The 26,802-nt window shown below is 34.5% G+C and overlaps 1 protein-coding gene across 7 annotated transcripts in view; it reads left to right on the forward strand.

The window, feature by feature from the left end:
* Positions 1–26,802, forward strand: part of Lcor (ligand dependent nuclear receptor corepressor) — a 125,350-nt gene that overhangs the window by 52,392 nt on the left and 46,156 nt on the right. For 6 of the 7 annotated variants that reach the window (XM_076834156.1, XM_076834157.1, XM_076834162.1 and 3 more), the window contains exon 2: positions 6,990–7,069. In XM_076834156.1, the coding sequence (XP_076690271.1) occupies positions 6,990–7,069 (80 nt within the window). Of the gene's footprint in view, positions 1–6,454; positions 6,521–6,989; positions 7,070–26,802 lie in introns of all 7 variants that reach the window. The other variant, XM_076834159.1, reaches the window with a different exon arrangement.

Consider the following 26,802-nt stretch of genomic DNA (forward strand, 5'->3'; position numbering starts at 1 on the left):
AACAATAAAAAATGTAGTACAGATGATTTTCTAACAACTCACGTTTGAACTTACATGGGTCTACTTATATGTCAATTTTATTTATATATTTAATTTTTGGAGATTTATGACACTTAAAAAACACTCAAAAGACAAACTACATGGCTTGGAAATAAATGTTAAAGAAAAGTGTAGCATCATGAATGCTTAAATTCATGTAGAGAGTAGTCTATTTTATCATTTAGTACCATAAAATATACAGGAGTCTATTATAGAAATTTAATAATGATCAAAACTTATGCCTACAGATACCATATATTGTGCTATTTGCAGTTTTCATCTCATTTTTTAGAGATGTAAATAAGTATTTGATGCAGTATTAAATCATAACTGTATAAAGTTAACTGTTGTACATACTGTACTACTATAGTAGTTTTGCTATTGTGGTGAGCTCCAGAGTTACAAGGATTCTTTATGTGCCATATGATACTAATAATCTCCAGGAGAGTACTTCAGTGCTCTGATAAATTTTATTTCTATAAAAAGTGATCTCAAGGGTTTCACACATGTTTCACAGTATATTACCAGGAAGGTAACTAGGCTACTCATAAGTTATGTAAGTTACTCATATATTAGTTTTGGAGGAGTCAAAAGTTATTTTCTCCACTGGGCTTTGAGGGCAGTGCTCCTAACCCCCAATTATCAAGGGCTGACTATATAGGAAATAGAAACCAGTGAAATAACTACACACACAGTGTTTTGTGTTAACAGCCATGATATCATTAGGCAACAGGAATTTTTTGCCTCATTATATTCTTACTAGACCACTGTCATATAGGCAATGTGTTGTTGACCGAAATGTTTGGTGGTACACAACTGTATTTGACAATTTTATTTTTTTTCCTCTTCCCAAGACATTTGTTCTCTTTAAGGGGGGAAAAAAAAACTAAAAATTTTTTTGAAAAGCTCCCTGGTCTCAATAGAACAGCTATTTATAATTTAGTACTTTTTTCTTCATTAGTTCTGTTTTCAGTTTGAGTTATTAGTTGTGATTAAGTTATTCCCTTCCAGTATATTGGTCAAATTTTGTTATCATTCTTGTGCTGGGTAATTCTAAAAGTGACTACTGGACCAGCAGATAGGGGCAATCGGCTTGGGCTGGAAGCAGAAGTTTAGGGAGAGAGGAAAAACTTTTTTTTTTTTTTTTTGTGGTGCTTAGCATTGAGCCCCATGGCCTTTTGCGTGTGAGACAAGCACTCTACCAACTGAACTGTATCTCCAGCCCTGGAAAAATTGTTAACGAATATAGTTATTCAGCAGTGGGATGAACTGCTAAGAGCAATGAGGGAAAGGGTGGTTGAACATTGTTCATTACCAAAGAAGTTCATCAAGACTTTTTTGGTTGAATGACATACTGAGATAGCTAGAATATCAATTAAAAGGGATTAATTACCTTATATTATTTTGGTTAACATATAAAAGATTATAATCTAGTGCCTTTAATTTGCTTTAATTTTGTGGCTCACTTGTATTAAGTTCAGTCTGGTGTCAGCAAGCCATAGACTCTTGAATTTTAAGGAAAGAACTACAGATACTGTCAGTTTGCTCTTTGTTTATTAATATATTAATTGATTATTGTAACCAGCAAGTACCTTTGAAATGATACTTTACAAAAATAATACTTTATTAGAGATGGAGGTTTTTTAATACTGAGCACAAAACTTTGTATAAACTTGAGTACAGAGTCCAGGGAGACTTGATGTAAAAATTGCTAAAATTTTCTGGTATACTGTGCTGTGGCTGAGGTGACCCCAAATGTTCATGTGTTGGAACTTTAATTTCTCAAGCAGCAAGGTTAGGAGGCAAGATCTAGGGGAAGTGTTTGGATTATAGGGACAGAGCTCCCATGAATGGATAATGCCTTTATTTACTCTTTGAGTTCCTCCTTCAAGGGATTGTGTTAGTTATTATGAGAGCAATTTGTTATAAAGCATATCCATCCTTCCCTCTTTTGTTCTTGCCCACTTGCCCTTCTGCTTTCCACTATGAGGTAAAGCAGTACTAGGTCTTCACCAGAAGCTCAGCAAATATCAGTACAGTGCACTTGGGTTTCCAAGCCTCAAATTATAAGCCAAAATATACCTATTTTTTTATATTTATTTCTTAGTTTTAGGTGGATACAATATCTTTATTTTACATTTATGTGGTGCTGAGGATTGAACCCAGTGCCCCATGCATGCTAGGTGAGCGCTCTACCACTGAGCCACAATCCCAGCCCCCCAAATATACCTCTTTTCCTTAAAAACTACCCAGTCTTACGATCTTATTATAAAAACAGAAAATAAAGAAGTATTTATATTTCTCCTCAGCCCTCTCATACTGTGAGTCTCTAGACAAGTTAATCTCAGAGGAGAGATTCTCAAGACTTATGAACCATTTTTTCGTTCTCTTCATACTATATTTCTTCATCTCAAAAGTAACAGGCTATATTGTTAACCTTACTTGGCTGTTTATTTGATGTTCCTGTCTTGTTGCTACTATTCATAACCTGCTCTCCATCCTTTGGTTAGAAATAAAAATAGTAGAGATTGTAATTTAGATTGAAGGAGGACATTTGTTAGAAATGTTAATCTTCTATCTTCTGTTTTCCTGATTATATCAAAAGTTAAAAATCAGACTTACAAAGTCCTAGTATAAGAGAAATAGGAAATGGGAAGACCTTCTTGGCCTTCCTGGAGCTGTAAGTCTCCTTAAGGAGAAAAATATAAACATAAAAAGAAGAAAAAAAAAAAACCACAGGGTTTGGGTAACCTATGACAGTTTTTATTTTGTAAATACTCAATGCTTTGCATATGGCAGAAAGGAGATAAGACCTTAGGCAGTTAAGTTTTATTTAAAGGGGGCTGGAATCTGAGAATTCTGACAGTGAGAAAACTATAAACCAAAGCTGTATGAGAACAGGCACCATGTCTTCACCATTGCCTATTCAGTGTCACCTCTGTCTCTGGCAGGTTCTGAGTTAATATAAATTAAATAAGTGAATATCTTTATTAAACAAATTGAAAAGAGATAGATACTTGATTTGGGCAAAAGTGAGATCCAAAGACTTGAGAAAATATTAGGAGATAGAAATGATTGTTGAACACAGTAGAAAGCCTACCTGACCAGATCTGTGGGAATGAGCTGGAAGATCTGAGAAAAAAGCTTGCTGAAGAGAGATTGGGATCAAATTAAAAGCATCTTTGATTGCTAGACTTGAGAATTTGAAGTTTGTTCTTTAAGCAGTGTATATTTGAAGAAATGCTGGCATTGTTTAAGCAGTGTTTTAGGAGGAGTATGATGAGCTCTCTCTCTGCTTCCTGGCCCCTCCATGAGCTGTGCAGTTTTCCTCTGCTGGGTCCTTCCTATATTGATGTGCTGCCTCATCTTGGACCCAAACAAGAGTCAGTCATCTATGCATTAAGGCCTTTGAAACTATGAGCTTCAAATAAACTTACCCACCTCTTTAAAAAAACAAAACAACAACAACAAAAGGAATGGTTTTTTTGTGGGGGAGCAGGGATTGAACTCAAGGGCACTCAACCACTGAGCCACATCCCTAACCCTATTTTGTATTTTATTAGAGACAGGGTCTCACTGAGTTGCTTAGCACCTGGCTAAATTGCTGAGGCTGGCTTTGAAGTCAAGATCCTCCTGCCTCTGCCTCCTGAGCCGCTGGGATTACAGGAATGGGCGACTGTGCCTGGCAAGAAATAGTCTCGATGATATTGTAGGTTATAGTAAGGAAGAGACTGGAGAGCAGCTTTGAGACCAGTTGTTATGTTGGCTAGAAATTCTTTGGAAAAAATAAAATATTTTTATATGTACTACGTTATGTAGAGGTACTTTTTGAACTCTACTGATTGAACATAATGATATGACTTGTCTTTTTCAGTATTTGGTTTTCCATGGCATTTTGTTATCTTCTTGGCTTTTCTATGAGATCATGGTATAATTTTGAATGTATTTATTCTACCTTTATTTGCCTTTTATTAATGTCAAGCATAGCGTATAAGACATTTCCTGTTGCTATGCAACTGCTAAATTCAATATTTATTATTAATAAAACTGAGTGGTATTAACATCCAGTGAACAGAGGGTAGCAAAATATAGCTTTATAGATCCAATAATATTTGTAAGGTTTGATGTATTATAAATATGAGCAAAAGAGGAGTGGCTTGTTTATAGTTAATATTTTGAGCAGAATTAGTTGTGGTTAAATATTTTGAGTTTATGACCCAGACTTTTGGTTTTTATTTGCTTCCTTTTGGTCTTTCTTTTTCACTGTTTTTTGATCTATGATTAGGTTTTTTTTTTTTTTAAGTGTCTGTGTTAATCTATGATGTTTCTCAATCTTTTTTCATATTCCATTCTTTATAATTTAAAATTTTTGTTCTTCTATAGTCATCTTCTGCACATTTCCTTCGTAGTATTATTTCTTGCTGTATTTACATTTTTTTCCTTTTCAAGAATTTATGCTTAGAATGCATATTTGGAATTTGTTATAATAAACACAGGTAAAAGAATATAGACTTGCTCTTTAGGATAAGAGCTGCCAGTAATTGCTTAGCTATATTTTCAGTGTGTGTTCAATGATTTCTAGATATTTAAACACTTTGTATTTGTGAAATCAGAATTCCTTTTTGCAGGGACGAAAAGTAGGAATGCTTAAGAGTTGGAGACAATCTGTGAGACTTATTTTGGAGTAATTGCTGAGAATATCTGGTTCCAGGGCTAAGAGGATAGATAGCATCAGCAATTCCTTTTCGTTATTTCACCACCAGCCCTCTGCCTGCACAACCTCTGACCCCAACACTTTCTCCTTCCTAATGTGGGGAAGAGCAAAGGACCATAGTAATATAATGGAAAACATTTTAATTATAGTAGATAAATAATAAGCAGGCATAAGTACCTCTCATTTGTTGGAGTGGGTAGTTTGCTAATGTCTTTGGATAGCAAGAAGTAAGGAGAATTGAAAATCATTTGCTCCCCTAATAGTAAGTGAAAAAATCTACAGTTTTAAAATAGTGCAGAAAAAACAATTCTCTTATTATAATGTAGATGACACAAACTTTGGAGGTTACTCTGTTGAAAATGATGGCTTACAATGTTATTTTTATAGCCAGATGAACAAGGTACTATTTCTAGGGATCATCTTGTCTACCCCCCTTAATCTTTCAAGTACTTTATTGTTTTATATTTAATATGTTACGTTTGTGGTAAATAAATGGCTTATATGTTTGAGCCTCAAAAATGTCCAGTAGCCTATATATTATTAGTGATTCCCTTTATCCTGAATATAAAAGTGCTGTTTAACAATTTAAAAAAATTATAAGGCTTCAGATGATAATGGATTATCTGACAAAATACACCGTTCCTGAAAAATACTAGGAATTAATTTAACTCTTTTTATATTAATTACAATAGAATATCTGTGTATTTCAAAAGTATTATGTACACCAAATGTGCAAGACATACTAATTCTCTTTAAAGGTCATGGTTAATGTGCATATGGATTCATGTAATAGTATTTGAGCCCACAGTGAGGTCTTTGACACATAGTTTGGGAACCAGTGCTCTAAAACTTTATTCCTGGTATATTGTATAGAGCTATAATCTAATTCCCTTCTGTTTAGTCTCTTCATTCTTTCTTTAACAATCCAGAAAAATTAGCAAGATGTTTTCATTAAACAGACCAGCAAAATTTGTGTAATAAAGTTAGAAAAACTGCTTATTTTTAAATTTTCTATTTTATTCATGATGTAGAAGGATATGAGAGTTTTAAATATTTGTGTACAGGTATATTTGAATTTTTTCTCCTTTTTTGTATGTATAATTAGTGATTTTATCTTTGTAAAGGAACTAACAAATAGTTTCACCTTGTTGACAATATGAAATGTGGAGTTCTTTTTTCTAAAATATTGTGTGTGCATATGAGAAAGAGAGAAAGTTGTTCTCAGTGAAGATTTTCATTTAAGAAACTATTAACTTGAAAAAGTCTATGATCTCAATTGGTATTCAGAAAAATAATAATGTTCTAGATTATTCTAGAACATTGTGGAAGTTCTCAAATACTTTTACTCTTCAGTGAGAAAGTTGCCCTTTAAAATGGAGCTTGAGAGTTAATGTAAAAATGTTGTAGAACAAGCAAGAGAAACTCAGTTTCCATTCTTCCCTGAATTATTTCTGGTGTCTTTTTTCTTTCTTGATTGTGCTCTGAATTTTTGTTCATTATTAATCATTAACAAATGCAAATGCTCCTTCTACATTTGTCATTGACACTTTTTCTTTAGCATCCCTTCAATAATAATAATCTGGGATTCTTGAGAACTGGAGAAAACATCATCATTTTTCTTGTAACCAATCAGTATTACCATAGTGGATATTATATTATTGTGATGATGGATTCTTTTTTTTTTTTTTTAATCCTTTTTAGGGTTTGAAAGTATTCTTGAAGGGCTGTTTGGACCTGCATTATTTAAAGATCTCAGTTTATTTAAAGGTATTCAAAATATTTTTGGTATTTCAGATTATTCCTGGTGACAAATATGGTACCTTGGTAATTTAAGCTGTATGTCTCATCATTTTTATTTGCAGTTTTATGAGGGTTAAAGCTATCTTCATGTAAGCTTTGTGTGGGGGGGTGGGGGGGTGTGTTTAGTTGATATTGTTAATATATGCATAATTAGCACATACCAGTGAGCAGTTAGGTGAAGAATTTTAAGTTAAGAATTTTAAGACTTAGCTGTTGGTATAGTTCATTATCCTGTACCCAGTTTTCAGTGGTAGAGAACATTCTTAAATGTATATACAAGGCTCTGGGTTTAAAAATTTAAGATAAAAGAATTTTAAGACATAAGAAGCATGTCTACTCTTAGTGAAGATTTTGTTAAACAGTGTTTTTGAAATTGATTTATTTTCTTAAAAATTCAACTTTATGATTATTAATTTGTCATTCATTTTATTTTTAGAGTGTGAACCTGAAGGCATTTCTGATTGGACTTTTGATGAAAATTGTCTGTTCTGTTGCTTGAGAAGAGATAAAGTAAAGGTAACCAAGAAGTTTGTGAAACTTGTGTGAAATATTTTAAAGTTTCTTAAAAAAAAAATGAACTTATCACTTTGTTAGAGGATTTATAGGAAAGGGAAAGTGTTTAAAGGGTTTTTGATACTAACTTTGCATTTTAAACTGTTTCTTGTCTGTTGGTTATCCTTCTGAGAAATCTGTATCCCAGGATGCATTTATTTAGGCAGAATAATTAGGTTTATCCTGATATGAAGTTATACGACAATTCAAGAAATGGAATTCACTTTTAGTACAAAAAAACCAGTAACATAGATCTTGATCAAGTATTTAATAATTCATATATTTATGATATACTGTGGTTTATACCTTAAAGTAAGATTCTTTGGGGTCATGAATGCTGTTTGTATTCAGTTGTAGAAATTAGCTGAACTTTTGTGTTTTATCATTGTATTGCTTTGTGTCAAACAGACTTTTGGTTTGGAAATATTTCGGTTATTGAAACTGTTGATAATGATTTACTGTCTTGTATTTCTTTTCATGCTACTTACCCCCCCCCCCCCCCTTTAAATTTTTTTGTAGTTGTAGATGAACAGCATGCCTTTATTTGTTTATTTTTATTCGGTGCTAAGAATTGAACCCAGTGCCTCATAATGTGCTAGGCAAGCACTCTGTCACTGAGCTACAACCCCAGCCCTGTGTTTCCTATTTTAAAGCCAAGGAAACATTCTGAGTCTTCCTCCTTCTGTGTACACTGAATTTAAATCCTTGACCAGGTTCTCATCAGTTTCTCCCTCTAATGAATTTCTTTCTTTTTCATTTCTATAGTGAAATTACTGTGAAACAGTAGTAACCATAGTTCAGACACCAGTCACTGTTTCTGGACCACTGAAATAACATGATTGGTCCTTCTCAGTTTTCTTCAGGCTTTTAAATACTACTATTAAGTTAAACTCCTTACCCCCAACCATCACCCCTCAAATAGTGTGGAAGTATTACCCTGTACTCAGTTTTCAGTCACTTTCTCATTGTCTTCTGGATCCACCACCCAATTCTTAGTGTGACTCAGTACCTAGCACAATTCAGTCTGATTTTCTTTCTAGTATTCTATATAATTTCCTTTGAACTAAACTAAAAATCTGAGAAATTTAGTCTGATCATTTGTATTAAACAACATGTTTTTACTAGTCTTTGGACTGTACCATTGAATACTTGTTCTCTCTAACTTGAAAGTCTCTTGCTTTTACTCTAAGCCCCCCCCCCACACACACACACATGTAGTATATCTATGCTTTAATGCTGTTTCATCTTTTGCTCTGGTTTTGTTATTTGTTTTGGTTGGTCTTGGTACTGAGGATTGAACTCAGGGGTACTCAACCACTGAGCCACAATCCCTAGCCCCCTTTTTAATTTTATTTAGAGACAGGGTCTCGCTGAGTTGCTAAGTGCCTCACTAAGTTGCTGAGGCTGGCTTTGAACGAACTTGCAATCCTTGTGCCTCAGCCTCCTAAGCAGCTGGGATTACAACTGTGTGCCATCACACAGTTTGTTTTTGATGGGATGTTTTGTTTTGTTTCACCACTGAGGATCCAGTCTCAAAAAGTTGATCTAAATGCCCAACCTTTTTAAAAATTTTGTTTTGAGGCAGGGTCTATTAAGTTGCCCAGACCAGCCTCCAAACTTGCCTCAATCCTTTTATCTCAATCTCCCGAGTAGCTGGATTGTAGGTGTGCACCAGTGTGCCTGACTTTCATGCCGTTGTTATAAATTTTATACAACTAATTATTTGACATTTAATATTCTGCCTTATTCTGTTCATCCTTTTCTATGTTTGAATTTTGTGTTGTACCTGGTTACCTTTGTCAACTGCTGAAGTCTGCTTCTTTGTTCCCTTCAGTGTAGTCACTTTAACACTGTTTGATTGTTGGCAAGTTTCTTAAAATCTAAAGCCACCAGTTAACAGTTTCTTAATATTATTCTTTTGTGGCAGTCTTTTTCTTGTCCCCCCACCCCCCCCCCCCAATGAAAAATTGTGACTCTCTGAAATGGTGTGTTTTCATTGAATTGATGAGGAAGTTTTGAAATTTAATTTCTTTTGAAAGCAACCAGAAAATGGACGATGTTGTTCTGAGTTAAACTACCAATGAAGTTGAAAATCATCATTGTAAACTGTGTGTGTATTATGTGCATCTTGGCTTTTATTGAGTAAATCATTTAATATGAATTTTGGTAGAGTAGAAGAAAGAGCGATTGCCTTTAACAGGTTAGGATTGAGAAGACAGCCATTCTGTTTGGCAGTTGAGTACAGTATTTCTTGTAATATGATTTAAGAGTTTTCTATTGCTGCATGAGGCTAAAATATTATATGAATATTAGGAGAAAATGCTGAAATAGAAATTTATGGAACATTACAACATTTAACCCCCCCCTTTGGTAACTGAAGTTTTATAGTTTTTAACTAGTTTTCTGAGTAGAAAGTATATTTCCAATTGACAGCTCAAGAGCTAGTTCCAGAAAACTGTTTTTCTTCTTTAGATACTATACTATTTTTCTTTGTCATTTATTGTTTTCACAGAGACCCATACAGCTATAATGGAGAGTAGGAAAGAGCCTAGATTGTGTGAATTGTCATGTATATATCTTTTTCTTGTGGGATTCTTTGTACAAATCAAGAGCATCTCAACTAAGAAGGATTAGAATCTGGAAATTAAGTGTATCCATTGGGATAAACTTAAAAAGAAAGAAAATAAAAACCTGGAGAACAAGAAAATATCAGGCTGAGCACAAGTGGAACAACCTCGTAATCCTGGCTAATTGGGATTGTGAGATAGGAAAGTGCCAAGTTTGAGGCCATTGAAGTCCATTTAGTGAGGCTCCGTCTAAAATAAAGTTTAAAAAGGGTTGGGGAACATAGCTCAGTGGTAGAGCATGAGGCCCTGGTTTCAATTCCCAGTACCACAAAATAAAAATAAAAAGCACATGTGGGGGTGGGGTGGAAAGGGAAATATCTGGAAAGTGTGGTAATAACCAATAGATGGCAGTATTGAGCATGATATTGGAATCCTGAGTTTCAGGTTGGCATGATGACATAATTTAGGTAGTGTTTGGAAAAGAAGTTAGAAATAATGGTCTGATATTTGAGTAGGAGATGGAAGTTTTGTGCATTTTTAAGTTAATTGGATTTTCAGTGAATACTGAGGCTGTTAGAATGAGTAAAATAAATACATTACTTGTGTTTTCTTCATAAAACATGTAGATGAAAGATACAAAATAGTCTGTCTTTCAGAGATTTGAACAGAGATTGTCTAAAGATTAGAGTAGTCTCCCTTATTTGGGGGGTGTACATTCCAAGAACTCCTCCCCATTAGATGCCTGAAACCACTAATATATATCTAGATATATTAGTATTAAACCATATATATCTAGATATATCTATATAGATAGTGTATTTTCATTGAATTGATGAGGAAGTTTTGAAATTTAATTTGGTTTGAAAGCAATCAGAAAATGAAAGATATATATATTAACTATCACAGTAAATATTTGTAAGTATTCTTTTTATAATACTAGTTTTTCATCATACAGTAATTTTAGCATCTATTGATAAATATTGCCTTATAAAATATTACTGTGATTATGTGACAGTTAATGTGTGTATACACACACAACACATTGTGCAGTAAAACAGTTGTTGTGGCATACTTTAAGATCCTACAGAGGTTAGAGATATAATTTGTAAGGGGAAAGTAGCTAACATTTCATGAACATCTATTTTGTGCCAGTTACCTTTATGTGTTACCATTTAATCTTCAAAACAACTTATAATGAAGTGGTTAAAGGTATCCCAGTTTTATAAATAAAGAAGTATAGGGCTGGAGTTGTGGCTCAGTGGTAGAGCATGTGCCTTGCATGTGTCAGGCACTGGGTTTGATCCTCAGCACTACATAAAAATAAATAAAGGCATTGTGTCCATCTACAACTAAAAAAAAATATTAAAAAAAAAAAAGAAATGGGAAAGGTCAGGAAGTGAGATTGTTATAGGCAGAATCACATAGCTGGGATTTTATTTGTTTTTAAGAGTTCATACAGTTTAATAGCAACAGTAGGGACAGGATTGGGGGAAGTGGAGAGCAAGGTAAAACAGGATTTGGCATTACTTAGGTGGACAGAGGGAGAGAACATGAAAGTAACTGAGCTTGACCATATTAAAAGGTCCAGTCTTAGCTGTGTTAGAAATCTGTGTATGCTTCACTGACTGCCTGACTTGTTTGGTTGCATCTTTCCTTCTAATTGGGCAAAATGTAGGTACTGGATAGAATATAATAGGTGAGGGACTAAGAAGTTGGAAGGCTTCATAAACTTGGCAAAGTGTAATGTTAATATCTGTTTTGAGTGCTTCCACATGCCGAATATATGTTCACAGTTCTCTTGTTTATAACCTAGTCATCAGGGTTTTAAACTTTTTTGGCTTCTTTTAAAAATAATAGTAGGCTTATAAAGAAGTTGCAAAAATCATACAATAAATTCCTATGTACCCTTTAGCCAGATACCCAAATTTTTATGTAACCTCCGTATAATTATAAAAATCAGGAAATTAACATTAATTCAGTACTATTATATGTTCTGCACATCTTTAAAAATTAACCAGTTACTCCAGCAATATCCCTTTTCTGGTCCAGGAGCCAATCCAGAATCACATTTTATATTTTGTTGTCATATCTTCTTTAGCCCGCTGTAGTTCTCAGTTTTACTTTGCCTTTCTTAATGTTGATACTTACGATGAATACCGGCAAGTTGGTATGTAGATTTTACCTCTCTGTTTGGTTGTACCCAAGAGTCCTCATGACTAAAATTCAGCTGTACATTTCCAGCAGGAATTCCATAATACTGATATTGTGTCATCCTTAGTACACTATGTCAGAAAGCATGTGAGCATGTTTACTATGATCACTTGGTGAAGGTGTTATCTGTCAGTTTCTGTACTAAAAGGTTTTTATTTTCCCTTTTTACTTAATATATTTATGGAGAAATACCATGAAATTTTGTAAATATTCTTTTAGAATACTAGTTTTTTCATCATACAGTAATTTTAGCATCCATTGATAAATATTAACCTTATAAAATATTACTGTGATATGTGACAAAATCATGATATTTTTTAAACCTTATTTCCTCAGTTTTTATTAGTTGGCATTCTACTGGAAAGAAGAAATTTGCTTTTTCCTCCCATTTATGTATTTGTTTTTTAATCTTTCAGTAGGAACTGTGGATTTATACTAAAAATTATAATTCAGTACCATCTTTGTGTATTTTGCAGTTCAAATTATTGCAGGCCATTAAGAGCCCTTTCATAGGCTGGAGTTGTAGCTCAGTGGTAGAGCACTTACCTAGTACATAAAGCATGGATTTGATCCTCAGCACCACATAAACATAAATAAATAAAATAAAGGTATTATGTCCATCTTCAACTAAAAAATATTTTAAAAGGGAAAAAAAAGTCCTTTCATGCACTTTTTTTTTTTATCTGTTTCTCTTTTTTTTTTCTTTTCTCCCCACAACCCCAGCACTTATACACTGTTAGCACCAAAAGATGCCCTGGAGTTATCTATGCCTTCGCTGTCCCAACCCTGGGTTTCTTCAAGGAGCCTACTTCCTTTTAATTGAAGAATTGTATAAAAATGTAAGGTGTTGGCCTCATGAGTACTCCGGATATATGTTACTGAAATACACTACATCTGTATTTTCGGTGTCTGACTATTAAAAACCATTTCATGAAACGGTTACTGATTGCAGATTGTGTTGAAGTGGGTATGATGAGCTGATAACCATAGTAATGAAAGTATGCTGGAAAGATAGAAAAGATAAGAAATTTCTTTTAGTATTTAATGTTCCTAAAAATGGACTTAACTCCAAGTGAATAACCTATTCTTGTGTATGGCTAAAACGGAGAAGAGGTAGCTATTTTAGTGGTACATGGATGATTCCCTAAGGATGATGGGAGAGTAAGATATTATACCAAAACATAAAATTAGTTTATTATAAGGCTTTAGTAGGTCTAGTGTTTTCATTGGCATATCAAAATAAGAAGTTAGGAACTTGAGCAGTGTTTTTTGAAGAATGCATAGTTCTGGATAAGTAGAGAGGAGAATGGCTACATTGTGGATAGAGCAGAACATTTATTTTTAAAAAAGTAACCAGTGACCACATACAAACAAAGATGTTGTGACCGCTGAAAACTGAAAAATAAATATTAAAAAAAATTCTCTCTCTCTCTCTCTCTCAAAAAAAAAAAAAAAAGTAACCAGTGACATGGATGGAGCCAGATTATACATATCCTTCAGTGCCCAGCTAACTCATCAGTCATGTAACTAGATCCTTTTCATGTTTGTTATTATTTCATCATGTTGTGCATGTTTGTACTGAACATTTCATAGTTCTTCTGATTCATGAACATGCTTTAATTAAAAGTGGAGGTATATCATTTTAACATCTAAATGTTTACTGCTTTTTTAATACAGTGAAAGTTTATAATAAAATGCTGGGCATGATGGTACATACTTATAGTTCAGCAGCTTGGGAGGCTGAGACAGGAGGATCACAAGTTCAAAGACAACATTGGCAACTTGGAAAACCTGTTGGTTATTTGGTTGGTTGGTTGGTAGATAGATGGATGGATAGATAGATAGAGAGTGACTTAAAACTGGGGATGTAGTTTAGTAGGCGAGAACCCCTAGGTTTAGTCCACATAGGGTAGGGGGTGGGTAAGAAAGAGATTGGGGTTATAAAGTTCAGTGGCAGAGTGATTTTCTAGCATGAGAGAAGCTGGGGTTCTAGTCTGAAGCACTAGTGTACACACACATTCACACACACAAATGTTTATAGTAGCAGTTACTAAATCTAGCTATTTTCTCATTGTATTGAATATATTACTTGGGGCGTATTCCATCCTGCTTGGTGTGGCTTGCCTTTTATGTTGTCCTGGAGTACCAAAAATCAGTATGTATTCTTGGTACCTATTGTATGCAGGGAACCGAGGAAGAATCCATGTAATTCCTTTCTACTATGAGAAAGAAGAAAAAAATATTAGACAGTTAAGTAATATTTATATGAGATTTAAGTTGATACAGAGTTAAACAGATACTACTTGGCTAAGGGTACAGATCAGTGGTAAGAGCACTTGCCTATCATCCTCGGGAACCTGGGTTCAGTCCCCAGCACTGCCAAACCCAAAATAGTAACAACATACTGTACAAATGAGTACATGATTAATGAGTTGCTCAGTTAATTGTACATAGCTAAATTGGGACCTCATCTTCTTCAATTTCTAGAACTTTCATATATATTATTTAAAAAAACATTTGACAAAGTGAATTAATGCCTAGCCCAAAAGCTCCTTTCTTAAATATCAAGAGGGTTTCCTTCTTCCATTCTACAGAGCAAATAGAGTTAGAGAAGCCATTAAATGATAATTAACTCTACTTTGTTCAGTTTTATATGATTAGAGTTAATTAACTGAGTAATTAGCAATTTATTAAATATTTGGTTCTGTAATTGGCCATAGAGGTTAACAGAAGTCAAAGACCGGATCTGCCTTTGTTTGTGGAATGTTGAGGAGACCATGGATGATTGAAGCAGCTAAACCTATAGTCCATCGAGAGATTCAACTCATCCTTATTATTCACTCAGCAAAACTCTCACGTACATAGGAAACTTTGAGAATGGAATCTCCTTCATTTTTATATATAATATTTTAGAAGATAGTGGATAATACAAGAAAATATAAATGTTACAGCAGTTAAGAGGTGCAAAAGATGATATCGACCGAGTTGCTTAGTCAGGAGGTGAAACACAACTTGTCCTTAAAAGGAGATCTGGCTGGGCACAGTGGCACAAACCTGTAATCACAGCAGCTTTGGAGGCCAGGGCAAAAGGATGGCAAGTTGAAGGCTAGCTTCAGCAACTTAATGAGACCCTATCTCAAAAGGGATGGGGATATAGCTCAGTGGTCAAATGCTCATGGGTTCAACACCAGGTATTAAAAAAATAAAATAAAATAGAGTGATTGATTCGCTCATTGTTTGTAGAATGCAGGAGGCATTTATAGTGAGAATTTATTGGAAGCTCCTATAATAATCCTGAAAATGAGCCTGGACTACAATGGTGACAGTGATTATTATGCACAGAGATGTATGTAGTGAATCTGGAATAAAATATTGCCTGTACTTAATGATTGCATGATTGTGTAAATAAGAGATTAGAAAATGACAATTGTTACCGACTCTAGGCTTTGAATCTAAGATGGCTTATGAGAAAGGGAGAAGATGAGGTGGCCAATTTTATAGAGTAGACAGGGTTGTGTAAATTGAGTACATATACAAGGTCTAGAATGAATACTTATTTGCAGAATTTCAAATACATATGATAATGAGAATATCTAAGGAAGTGAAATTTTTGAGGGGTAAAGTACAAAACACAGAAGAACTTCTAACAGAAGAACTTCATTTTCAGAAGTAGGAAGAAGAAGAATCAGATTGGAAAGAAAATAGAATTATAGAATAAATAAGATACTTGTTTTGCATCAGATATCTTTCAGGAGCCATGCTGTGAAATGACTAGGGGGGTGTATTGTAATGTTTGCTGTACCATTTCATAGAATGAACCTTACATGAATTGAGCAAGTACCCTAAAAAATATTTTGAAAGCATAGTTTCTCAAGACTACTCATTGTGGGAGCCAGACAGTAAGTCTGACATAAAGTAGGAGTTGTGGCAGTTAATAGAATATACACTAATAGTTTGAAAAGTTGTTAGAGAAAGAAGTGATGATGAAAACAGGAACATAGAAAGAATAAGAAAAGGATTTAGGAGGCACGGGGAGCTTAAGTAATATTTATACTCTTGGAAGAAGCCAGAGGAGAGGAAGAAATTAAAGCTATTAAGAAGGAACTGTTGAAGGAGGCAGAATTATAAGAAAACCAACAAGAAATTAGTTACTGAACAGTGATAGGAGATTAATGTTAAAATTAGAATATAATCAGTGTAACTGGGGATCTTAAAATTGTCAGGAATTAGTAAACAAGGCAAGAATGCCTCAGTATAAGAACCCTCACTGACACATCCATAGTGAGAGCAGAGAATAATGAGAAACTTTTATATAGTGAATTTTGTTTAAAAACATAATAAGGGAAAAATAGACTGTAGTAATAAATCTTGCATGGATTTGTTGTTCAGAAACTTCAATTTATACCAGAAACAAAAAAAAGGTAGTTTCAAGAAAAGTACTAAGAGTGCCTGGTTCAGCAATGCATTTTTAAGCAGGAGAAAATTACTGAAGTTAGATAATAAACAAGATCTTGTTTCTTAACAGTGTTGCATTATGTCAGTGTAAAAAAAAAATCAGATAATTGGATAGACATTAAGGTACCTTTCAACTCTAAAATTTTCTGATTCTCTAAAAAAATATTTTTTGATATCTTACTTGGAGATTCTTATAATTAATCAGTGCCATGAATAAATTTTGAATATTCTAAGTCATACACAAAAATTGAATTAGAGTTACTGTAATTTTAAAAATATTTTTTAGTTGTAGATGGACACAATACTTCAATTTATTTTTATGTAGTGTTAAGGATCAAACGTATCTCACACACTGAGACACTCCCAGCTTAGAGAGTTGTTATATTGTTCCTCTGTTTCATCTCAGTGTCTTATATGGAGTCAGTCTGTCATTCCTGCCTGCCTGTGAGTGTAGGTCTCACTTTTTTCCCCCTTCATGAACTGCTATTTGCCCTTTGTGCTTTCTCTTTGTTGTCTCCTCTCTATCATGAGAACTTACATGTATTTGGTTTCTCTTCCTTCATTCCCTATTCTTGTTAGCCATTTGTATATTGTCCCTGGAGAAATGTCTATTCAAGTCCTTTCCCCACTTTTGAATCTAGTTGGTTGTTTCTTCTTGTTGAATTGTAGTTTATGGTGAACATTTGATTTGCAAATATTTTCTCTCATTCCATACATTGATTTTCATTTTGTTAAGAGTATCTTTTGATGCACAGAATGTTTTCATTTTGATAAAATACAAATTGCATTTTTTGTTTTCTTTCCTATGCTTTTGGTGCCATATTCAAGAACCCTTTGTCAAATGCAATATCATAAAGCTTTAACCTGTTTTCTTTTAAGAATTCTATAATTTTAGCTGTTAAATTCAGAGTTTTGATTAATTATAGATTAATTTTTATATATAGGGTACATAAGGGCTCATTTTTGTTCTTGTGCATGTGAATATTCACTTTTCCCAGCATCATCAGTTGAAAAGTGTGTCTCTACCCCAATCTAATGATCTTTTCACTTTTGTTGAAAATATCTATGTGTTTTAGTCAGCTTTTTCATTGCTGTGACCAAAAGATCTGACAAGAACAATTTTAGAGGAGGAAAAGTTTATGTGGCACTTAAAGAGTTTCAGAGATACCGGTTGATAGACAGCCGACTCCCTTGTTCTGGGCCTGAGGTGAGGTAGAACATCTTGGTTGAGGGGTATAGAAGAGGAGAATGGCCCAAGACAATGCAAGAGAGAGCTCTGCTCACCAGGAACAAAATATACTTAAAGACATCTTCCCAGTGACTTATTCCTTCTAGCTACACCCTACCTGCCTTCAGTTAACACTCAGTTAATCCATATCAGTGGATTAACCCACTAATGATGCTAAAACTCATTTTAGTCATTTCACCTTTGAAAATTTTTGAATTGCCGTCCGTACACATGAGCTTTTGAGGGGATACCTCATATCCAAATTATAACACCATGCATATGAGGGTTTATTTCTGGGTTGTTTCTGTTCTGTTGGTCTAGGTTGTTTTGTCTTTATGACAATATTGCCCTTTTTTTGGGTGGGAGGTGGGGTGGGGGTACTTGGGACTGAACCCAGAGGTGCTTAACCACTGAGCCACATCCCCAGCCCTTTTTGTATTTAGAGACAGGGTCTCACTGAGTTGCTTAGGGCCTTGCTAAATTGCTGAGGCTGGCTTTGAACTCAGAATCCTCCTGCCTCAGCCTCGTGAGCAGCTAGGATTATAGGCATGTGCTACCACACCCGGCCCATACTGCCTTTTAGGAAGGGTATTACTGTAAATTTGTAATAATTTTGAAATTAAGAACTTTGTTCTTAGGAAGATTATTTTGCCTATTCAGGGGGTCCCTTGAGATTCCATTAAATTTTAGGATCCAGTTTTTTATTCTGCAAAAAACAAGGTCATTAAAAAATTTTTAAATATTTTTTAGTTGTCAGGGTATCTTATTTTATTTATATGTGGTACTGAGAATCAAACCCAGTCGCTCACACATACCAGGGAAGTGCTATGACACTGAGCTACAACCCCAGCCCGTCATTGAAATTTCTATAAGGATGACATTAAATTTATAGATTAGTTTGGGTAATAACATCTAAATATTAAGTCTTTGACTATTTCTTTTGAATAAAATTTCTTAAGCTCCTTATTTCTGTAGTTAAATTACAAGTATGTAGTTACTGATTTTTATCAAAAGCCTCTGGTGATATAGGAAATACACAAGTGCTGAGTGATACAAAGAAGTGGTAACCAAAGATGTTATTTTTAAAGGAATTCATAGTCTATAAGAATAAGAAATAGATAAATCAAGTTATAAAACTATGGATGTGTGAAGTGCTGTAGGAGTTTTTAAAAAGTCAAAATTCCCCCTAGCCAAACTTTATAATGCTTTTGCCTAAAATATGCAGTTAGATGTCCTTGAATTTTTAATGACTGATATGACAGTCATTGTGGAGAGCAGATAGAAGTCGTTCAGGAAGCCTTCTGATAAAGTTGAGCCTATGGATGAAAATTAAGGGATAGTATTTACTTTGAATTTCCAACAAGTAGAAACATAAGAAACTCTGTGGGGATGTCAAAGAATCAACAAAAGTTTTGTACCCTGATCAGTGCTGGAGATAAGGAAGAATGAAGAAGGAAAAAGAGATCACAGTCTGAACATTTGACAAAGAGACTGGATGAATGAGTTGAAGCTATGATAGGGTCAGGTGAGGCTTGTCATATAAAAATATTCGTCATTGTTAAAATCTCAGCATAGGTCATTGGTCTATGTCTATTTTCTACTAATAACACAGACTGGGTAAGTTAGAAAGAAAATTGGTTTATTTTGACTCACAGTTCTAGTTCAATATTGGGGAGCCACATTTGGTTTTGGCAGCTGGCTGGCAGCATCTTGAGGTGACACAGGCATGACATAGCAGAGACAAGGGTGTTTGAGACCTCCTCCAACTGACTTTTAACCTCACGATAACCCATTAACCTGTTTTTGAAAGCAGAGCCTAATCACTTCTAAAAGGTCCATTATAGTTTGGATATGAGATTTCCCCCTCGTCTCCCCAACCCCATAAATTCAAATGCTAGAAAATGCAGGAATGTTTGGAGGTGAAATGATTAGATCATGAGAACTATATTAATTCATCATGGACTCAATACATCCATTTGATGGATTAATAATTTGAATGGACCACTGGGTGGTAAACTGGCTGGTAGGGTGTTGCTGAAGGAAGTAGGTCACTGGGGTATGTACTTGCAGATTATATTTTGTCCCTAGCTTTTCTCTCTCCCCCTACCCCTCTCTCCCCAATCCCCATTCTTCCCAGAGACCTTTTCTCTATCATGCCCTTTTGCCATGTTTTTTGCCTTACCTCGGGCCCAGAGCAGTGGAACTAGCCAACCATGGACAGAACCTCTGAAAGCATGAACCCAAATAAACTTTTCCTCTTCTGCCAAAAAAAAAAAAAAAAAGAAAGAAAAGAGTAAAAAAGAAACCCTGTGGGGATGTCTTATATTTGTCTTTTAATGTTTTTAAAACCTGTATATATATATATAATGGAAGAAAACTATAACAGCAAATGCTGATTTATAGAAGCTGGTGGTTAGCAAGTAATAATACTCATTTACTGTTTATCATTAGGCTTAATTTCTAAGAATAGCAGTAACAATTATATATACACTGATAAAAGTTATTCTTGGTAGATTTGTTATATATTTTGAAAACCACAGAACTCTTAACTCTTGGTGTGTTTTAGCCTTAAAACTTACTTGTTTTCCCATTCATTAACTTGATAATCTGCTTGGCAAAATTGAAGGTAATGTTGGTATACAGTAAAAATTACATTAAGCACAATTGATACTTTGTTTATATAAAGAGCAATAATTTAAGAGACGTGTAAGATATCTTGTTAGATAATTGACCTTAAAGTGGATGGACATGTGAAATTGTGGAACCGTTTTCTCTAAGACTTGCTGGCATTTAAAATAATAAGATGTAGGAAAATGGCATTTAAATCAATGAGTTGCATCTTTTCAGCTCTTTTTAGCTCATTGCTTGAAATGTCAGTAAGCCACGGGTAGCCATCATGACAGTAGCTATAGGCTTATGACTTGGGAAGGCTTTTCAAACATAGTTATTATAAAGCTTGCATATGTACACATGCTTTTAATTCTTGGACTTTCTCTCCCCTATGGAATAAATATAAAACAATATTATCTAAGTTCGGAGAATCTAGACACAGTAGCTATTTATACAGAAGTGGCTTTAAAATGTCATCCTTTCAGTTTTATTATACTTAAGAATCTAGGCCATCATGATGCTACAAATCAGCATGAGGTTCTTCTGTCAGTTTGGGATAGAAATCACATATAGGCTAAGTATAGCTCATTGTGATGTTACCAGCTCATCTGAGGATTCTTTTGGTCAATTTAAGACAGAAATCATTAAGAGGCAAGCAGTACCATTCAAATGAGGCTTTACTGGGTCTTGTGCTCAAACACAAGAGAAACTGCATGGAGTAGCTTCTGAAGTGCTTGCTGAGGATGCAAGGAGCAAAGCTTAAATTGACACCCTATCCCACAGACACAAAAGGGGTAGGGTTGCCCAGACTTAGTCAGCTCTTGCAGCAGATCTCAGGTTTTCTGCACATCTTTGCTATTGGCACCCAGGTTTGCACTTGACACTGCATCTTTGCATGTACATTGGGTTTGGCTGGCAGAGGTGCTCACTACTGCCACCAGAAAGGTCATATTGGCCAAGTGCAGGCCTGTTATGCTTGTGGAGGTTGTGGGAATACTTGGGAAAGGAGTAGTAGCTCTTGAACCTGGTCATTGGTGGAAACAGTTCTTGGAAAGCAGCTTCTGGTCAGCAGGAAAACTTGATGAGGGAATCAGGACCTTCCCTACTCTTTCATTACGTTTCCCATATGAAACTTGTCATTCAGTCTTCCATTTTCTTTCTTTGCCTTCTTTCAGAAAATAAGCAACTGTAAGCACCCTCCTCCAACCTTAACTGCCCTAAACACATAGAGTGACAAATATTAAAACTACAAAAGAAACTTTAAAAATATTCATCTTAATTGTTTAAATTTTAATTTTTTATTGTCCTGAGGATTGACTTCCATGCAGATGTAATTTGTTGCTTTGTTTATTCAGTGTCTTTGCTATTTTAGGGACTAGTGGAGCTATGTTATTGGGTTTTATCAGACTATTGCCTGTCACTAAATCTAGCCCACAACTTGTTTTTTTAATATCCTGAAATTAAACACTTGTTTAGAGAGAGATTGTGAGCATGTGTGCAACAGAGACTTGAGCATGGCCTGCAAGATCTAAAACACTTTCTGGCCCTTGACACAGAATTTCTTTATCTGTCTGCTCTTACCTCCCATATTGGGGATTGAATTCAGGGTTTGTGCTTGCTAGGCCAGCACTCTACCACTGAACTACAAACACGGTCCTCTTACTCTGATTTTAATATCTTCACCAGATCACTGAAGTACTCAGGGAAGCCTTAAAGTTGTTTATTTTTATTTTCTACTTATATTCTTCATGCTTTTAACACAAATAGAATTTAATGGCAAGACAACTGAGATTATGTAGAAGAGTGGAGAAGAGAAATGACACCAGAGAATAGTCCACCCTCCAAATCACCCTTGGACTAATAGGTATTGAACCTAGGTCTTTGTATATGCTAGGTAAGCACTTTACCACCGAGCTGCACTCCAGCCATTTTTAAAATTTTATTTTGTGACTGGGTCTTTTAACCAAGTTGGCCTCAAACTTTCAATTTTCCTGCCTTGGCCTCCCAAATAGCTGGGATTATAGTAATGTGCCAAACTCTCAGCTGTCTAAACTTTATTTTGAAATAATTTTACACTTAGAGAAAAGTTGTAAGAACAGTACAAAAATAGAATTTCTGTATACCCTTAATCTCGATTTACCAGTTAACCATTTGCAACATTTGCTTTATTATTCATTTCTTGATCTTTCTCTTTTATAGTCACTACAAACAACATACATGTTTTCTTGAACCACTTGAGATTAAGTTGCAGACATCCTACCCACTTTACTCCTAAATGTTTTGGTGTGTATTTCCCTGTTTCCTAATAATAAGGAAATCCACTTACTTAACCACCCAACACAATTGCCAAAATCAGGAATGTTGACTTCTATATGATATAACATTATCTTATCTGTGAACCTTACTCGGATTTTACTACCTGTCTCAATGATCTTATATATTTCTCCTCCTTAATTTAAAGTTCAATTCAGGATCACTCATTGAGTTTGAGTTTTACTACTTTGCAGTCTCCGTTAATCCAGAGTGGTTCCTTAGCTTTTATTTTCTCATTTTTTAGTGATGATGATATTTTTAAGAGTAGGGACCATTTGTTTTATGGAATGTCTTTCAATTTAGATTCTTTCAGTGTTTATTAAAGATTAAATTCAAGTGATGTTGTTCGCAGGAATACTAAATAAGTGATGATGTGTGTCCTTAGTACATCACATTATGAAGCACACAATGTCATTTTAATGGGTGCTTTTAACTGTGATAATTTGGTGAGGTACATGTCTGCTGGGTTTCTCCACTGTAATTATTGTTTTCCTCCTTGTAATAAGTAATTTGTAGGAAGATGCTTTGAGATCATGTCAATATCTTGTGCTCCTCAGAGTTTCATCCATTTTGGTTTTAGTATTAATGATAATTAATTGTCTAAATCGGATATTTTCTATAATGATTTTTTTCATTATTTTTCCTGCATTTTTTAGTTGGCTTCATATTATGAAGAAGAGTTTTCCCCTTTCCTCTCAGTTTGGAGTCAGAATTTCTTTATGAGATGGGAGTGGCAGTTGGGATGGAACCCAAGACCTTTTCCAAACTAGTTTAGTATATACCTCCATTGAACTGCACCCTAGTCCTGGACTCAGGATTCTTATTTTGTTCAATGAATCATCAGCTCATAGTCCAGATTTGGTCAGTGGGAGCCCCTTCAAGCCACTTCCATATTTTATTTTGACATGTGGCCATCTTTTAATAAACACTTTCATACTTTGTGATTCAAGATGTAGTAAGTTTATCTTATCCTTTCCCTGATACACTAGGGTTCATTTTTCTAAGAATATGGATCCTTTACCAAGGAATATTTTGCCAATTTATTTTAACTTGATTTCACAAAGATCAGCCAGTGGACAATAGTCAGCCTCGGTCTTAAGTCTGTTTTCTATTGCTATAACTGAGAACCACAGAATAGGTAATTTATAAGAAACAATAAGGGTTTATTTGGCTCATAGTTCTGGAGGCTGGAAGGTTAGGGACCACATCTGGTGAAGGACTTCTTACTGGTAGAGACTGCATCGTCCTAAGGTGGCACAGGGTGTCACCTAGCTAGAAGGGCATATCCAAGAGACAAAGCCAAACTTGCTTTTAAAACAGACCCATTCCCAAGATAAACCAGTAATCCAAGAATGGAGTAATTGATTCATAAGGGCAAAGCCCTCATTACCTACTCACCTCAAAAGTCTCACGTGGTCCCATCTCTTAATACCTTACAATGGGGATTACAATTTCAACATGAGTTTTAGCAAGATCAAACCACATCCAAACCATAGTAGCCTCTTAAATTGCGCTGTGCCATTAGTTCATGGCCACTTAAAGTGTATCTTTTTAGAATACTGTGCAAAGAAGTGGATAGTAAATAAAAAGATACTGCTGCCATTGCTATGGTTTTTATTAAAAGTATGCTTGTTAATTAGGGAAAAGATAATTCACCTGAGGTTTTGAAAATATCACATTTCTTGTGACACTGATAATACAAATAAAAATCATCTTTGATTTCAAGTTACTAATTCAAGAGTTGAAAGTCAGTGATAAATTTGGAGTAAATATTCTGAACCTCTTTTTAATGTTTTTTAATTGAGGTAATATTTACATACAGTAAAATTCATCCAAAGAGTACAGTTTGATAAATTTTAGTAAAAATATATACTTATTTAGCCACTAGCATAGTGAAATATAAAAGATAGTTTACTCACCCAAAAAATAGTTCTTTGGGTCCCTTTATAGTCAATTTCTTTCCCAGATCCATGCTCACAATAGTTCTACCTTTTCTAGAATTTTATGTAATCCATTAATATGTAGTCTTTTATGTTTGACTTCTTTTGCTTAGCATAATGTTTTTGAGACTTATACTTGTTTTATGTATATTTTGTTCCTTTTAGTTACTGAATAGTTCTTTTTAGCATGGATACACCACTTTCTTTTTGTGGGAAGGGGAACTGAGGATAAAACTTAGAGCCTCTTAAATGCTGATAAAACAGGATCTCTACCACAGGGCTCTAGCTCCAGCCCTTTTTATTTTATTTTAAGATAGGATCTCATGAAGTCGCCCAGACTGGCTTCATATTTGTGATCCTTCTACCTCAGCCTCCTACTTAGTAGCTGGAATTTACAGGTATGCACTACCATGCCTGACTTCCTTTTTTTTTTTTTTTTTTTTTTAAATGAACATCCAGATTGTTTCCAGTGGTTAACTATTGTTACTTATTCATTTATAAATCTTTTTTGAGTACATACACTTTCATTTCCCTGGGATCCATACCTAGAACGGGAATTACTAGATGCTATTATACATTTATGTTTCACTTAATATTAGTGTATGATTGATTGATTGATTGATTGTTGGGCACAATACGTTTATTTCATTTATTTATTTTTATGTGGTGCCGAGGATCCGAACCTAGGGCTTTGCATATGCTAGGCAAGCGCTCTATCATTGAGCCACAACCCCTAGTGTATGGTTTATAAGTGACTGAACCATTTTGTGTTCCTAGCAACAACATATGAGAGTGCCAGCATTCCATGTCTTGCCAGTATTTGGTGTTGCCACTTCTGTTAAGATTTGCCTTTCTTCATTGTAGTTTTAATTTTTATTTCTCTGATGACTAGTGATGTTGTTATATTATGGTGTAGGTGAGTGAAGTATTTGTTAGAAACTTTTGTCCATTTTTAAAAACTTAGTTGTAACAATTTTTTATATACGCTATAAACTCCTAGGCAGTAGCTTGTCCTTATCTAAATTGTGTTTTTTGAAAGGCAAAAAAATTAAATCTTGGTGAAATTCATTTTGCCAGATTTTATTCCTCATTTATTTCTTGTTTTGGGTCTTAAGGTATAGCTGAGAGTGCTTGCCTAGCATGCATAAGGCCACAGCTTCAGGGGGCGGGAGGTAGTTTTTCATGCCTTTTTCAAGAAATCTTTGCCTAATTTAATGTAAAATATAGAAAATATCTTGTTTTCACATATAAATTTAACTATTACATTTTTCTCTGATACATGTTAATTTTTCTATATGGTGTGAGGTAAGAGTTGAGGTTTTATATTTCATAAGAAAATCCAGTTGTTCTAGAATCATATGGTAAAAAGAAATGTCTTCCTGTATTGAATTTCTGTATTGAATGTGAGTATGTGTATTTCTGGACTGTGTTCATTAATCTATGTATAATACCACAATGTCTTGATTATTATATCTATCTGGATATCCAATAGCATGAGTTTTCAACTTTTTGTTTTTCATATTGTTTTGCTAATTAGGTCCTTGGTTCTTCTATATAACTATAAAAATCAACTTCTAAATTCTTTGAAAAGCCTTTTAGGACTGTAAGATTGTGTTAAAATTATAGATCAATCAATGTGGAGAAAATCACCCAGTTAATAGTAGTCTTCCAAATTATGTTAGTGATTTATTTCACTTTCATTTGTCTTTTTACATTTTCTTAGTGGTGTTTTATGTTGTCATTTCTTCTTAACCTGAAGAACTTCCTTTGGCATTTTTAGCAGCTCAGAGAGAAGAGGATGAGGTGAAGAGGTGATTAGACCATAAGGGCTCCTTTCTTGTTAGTGGCTTTAAGACCCTTACAGAAGAGGCTTCACTCAGTGTTAGGCTTGTTTACTTGCTTAGCCTATGCCATATATATGTGCCTTCTGCCTTGTGAGGACGCAACAAGAAGACCATGACCAGACATTGAATGCCAGTGCCTTGATCTTGGACTTCGAGCCTCCAGAATTGTGAGATAATAAATTCCTGTTCACAAATTACCCAGTCTTGGGTATTTTGTGATATTTTGTGATAGGAGCACAAAATAGACTAAGACTCTATATTTGAGAATATCTGCTGGATATTTTATTGCCATTCCTTCCCCCAAAATAGTAAAGGCTAACATTAGGTGATAAAAGGATATTGGAGATTGGTATAAATTAGTAAAACTTCCAGAGAACATAGCAACTGAAGGTAGATGACCTGTACTTTCCCTTTAAAGCTATACAGAATTATGTCAATTAATTCTCATAAAAATGTTCCAGTGGCACATGTGACTTGGGGGACTGGGACAGGAAGATCATAAGTTCAAGGTCAGCCTGGACAACTTAGA

The sequence above is a fragment of the Callospermophilus lateralis genome, chromosome 15 (genome assembly GCF_048772815.1).
Source record: "Callospermophilus lateralis isolate mCalLat2 chromosome 15, mCalLat2.hap1, whole genome shotgun sequence".
In the NCBI taxonomy this organism is placed as follows: domain Eukaryota; kingdom Metazoa; phylum Chordata; class Mammalia; order Rodentia; family Sciuridae; genus Callospermophilus; species Callospermophilus lateralis.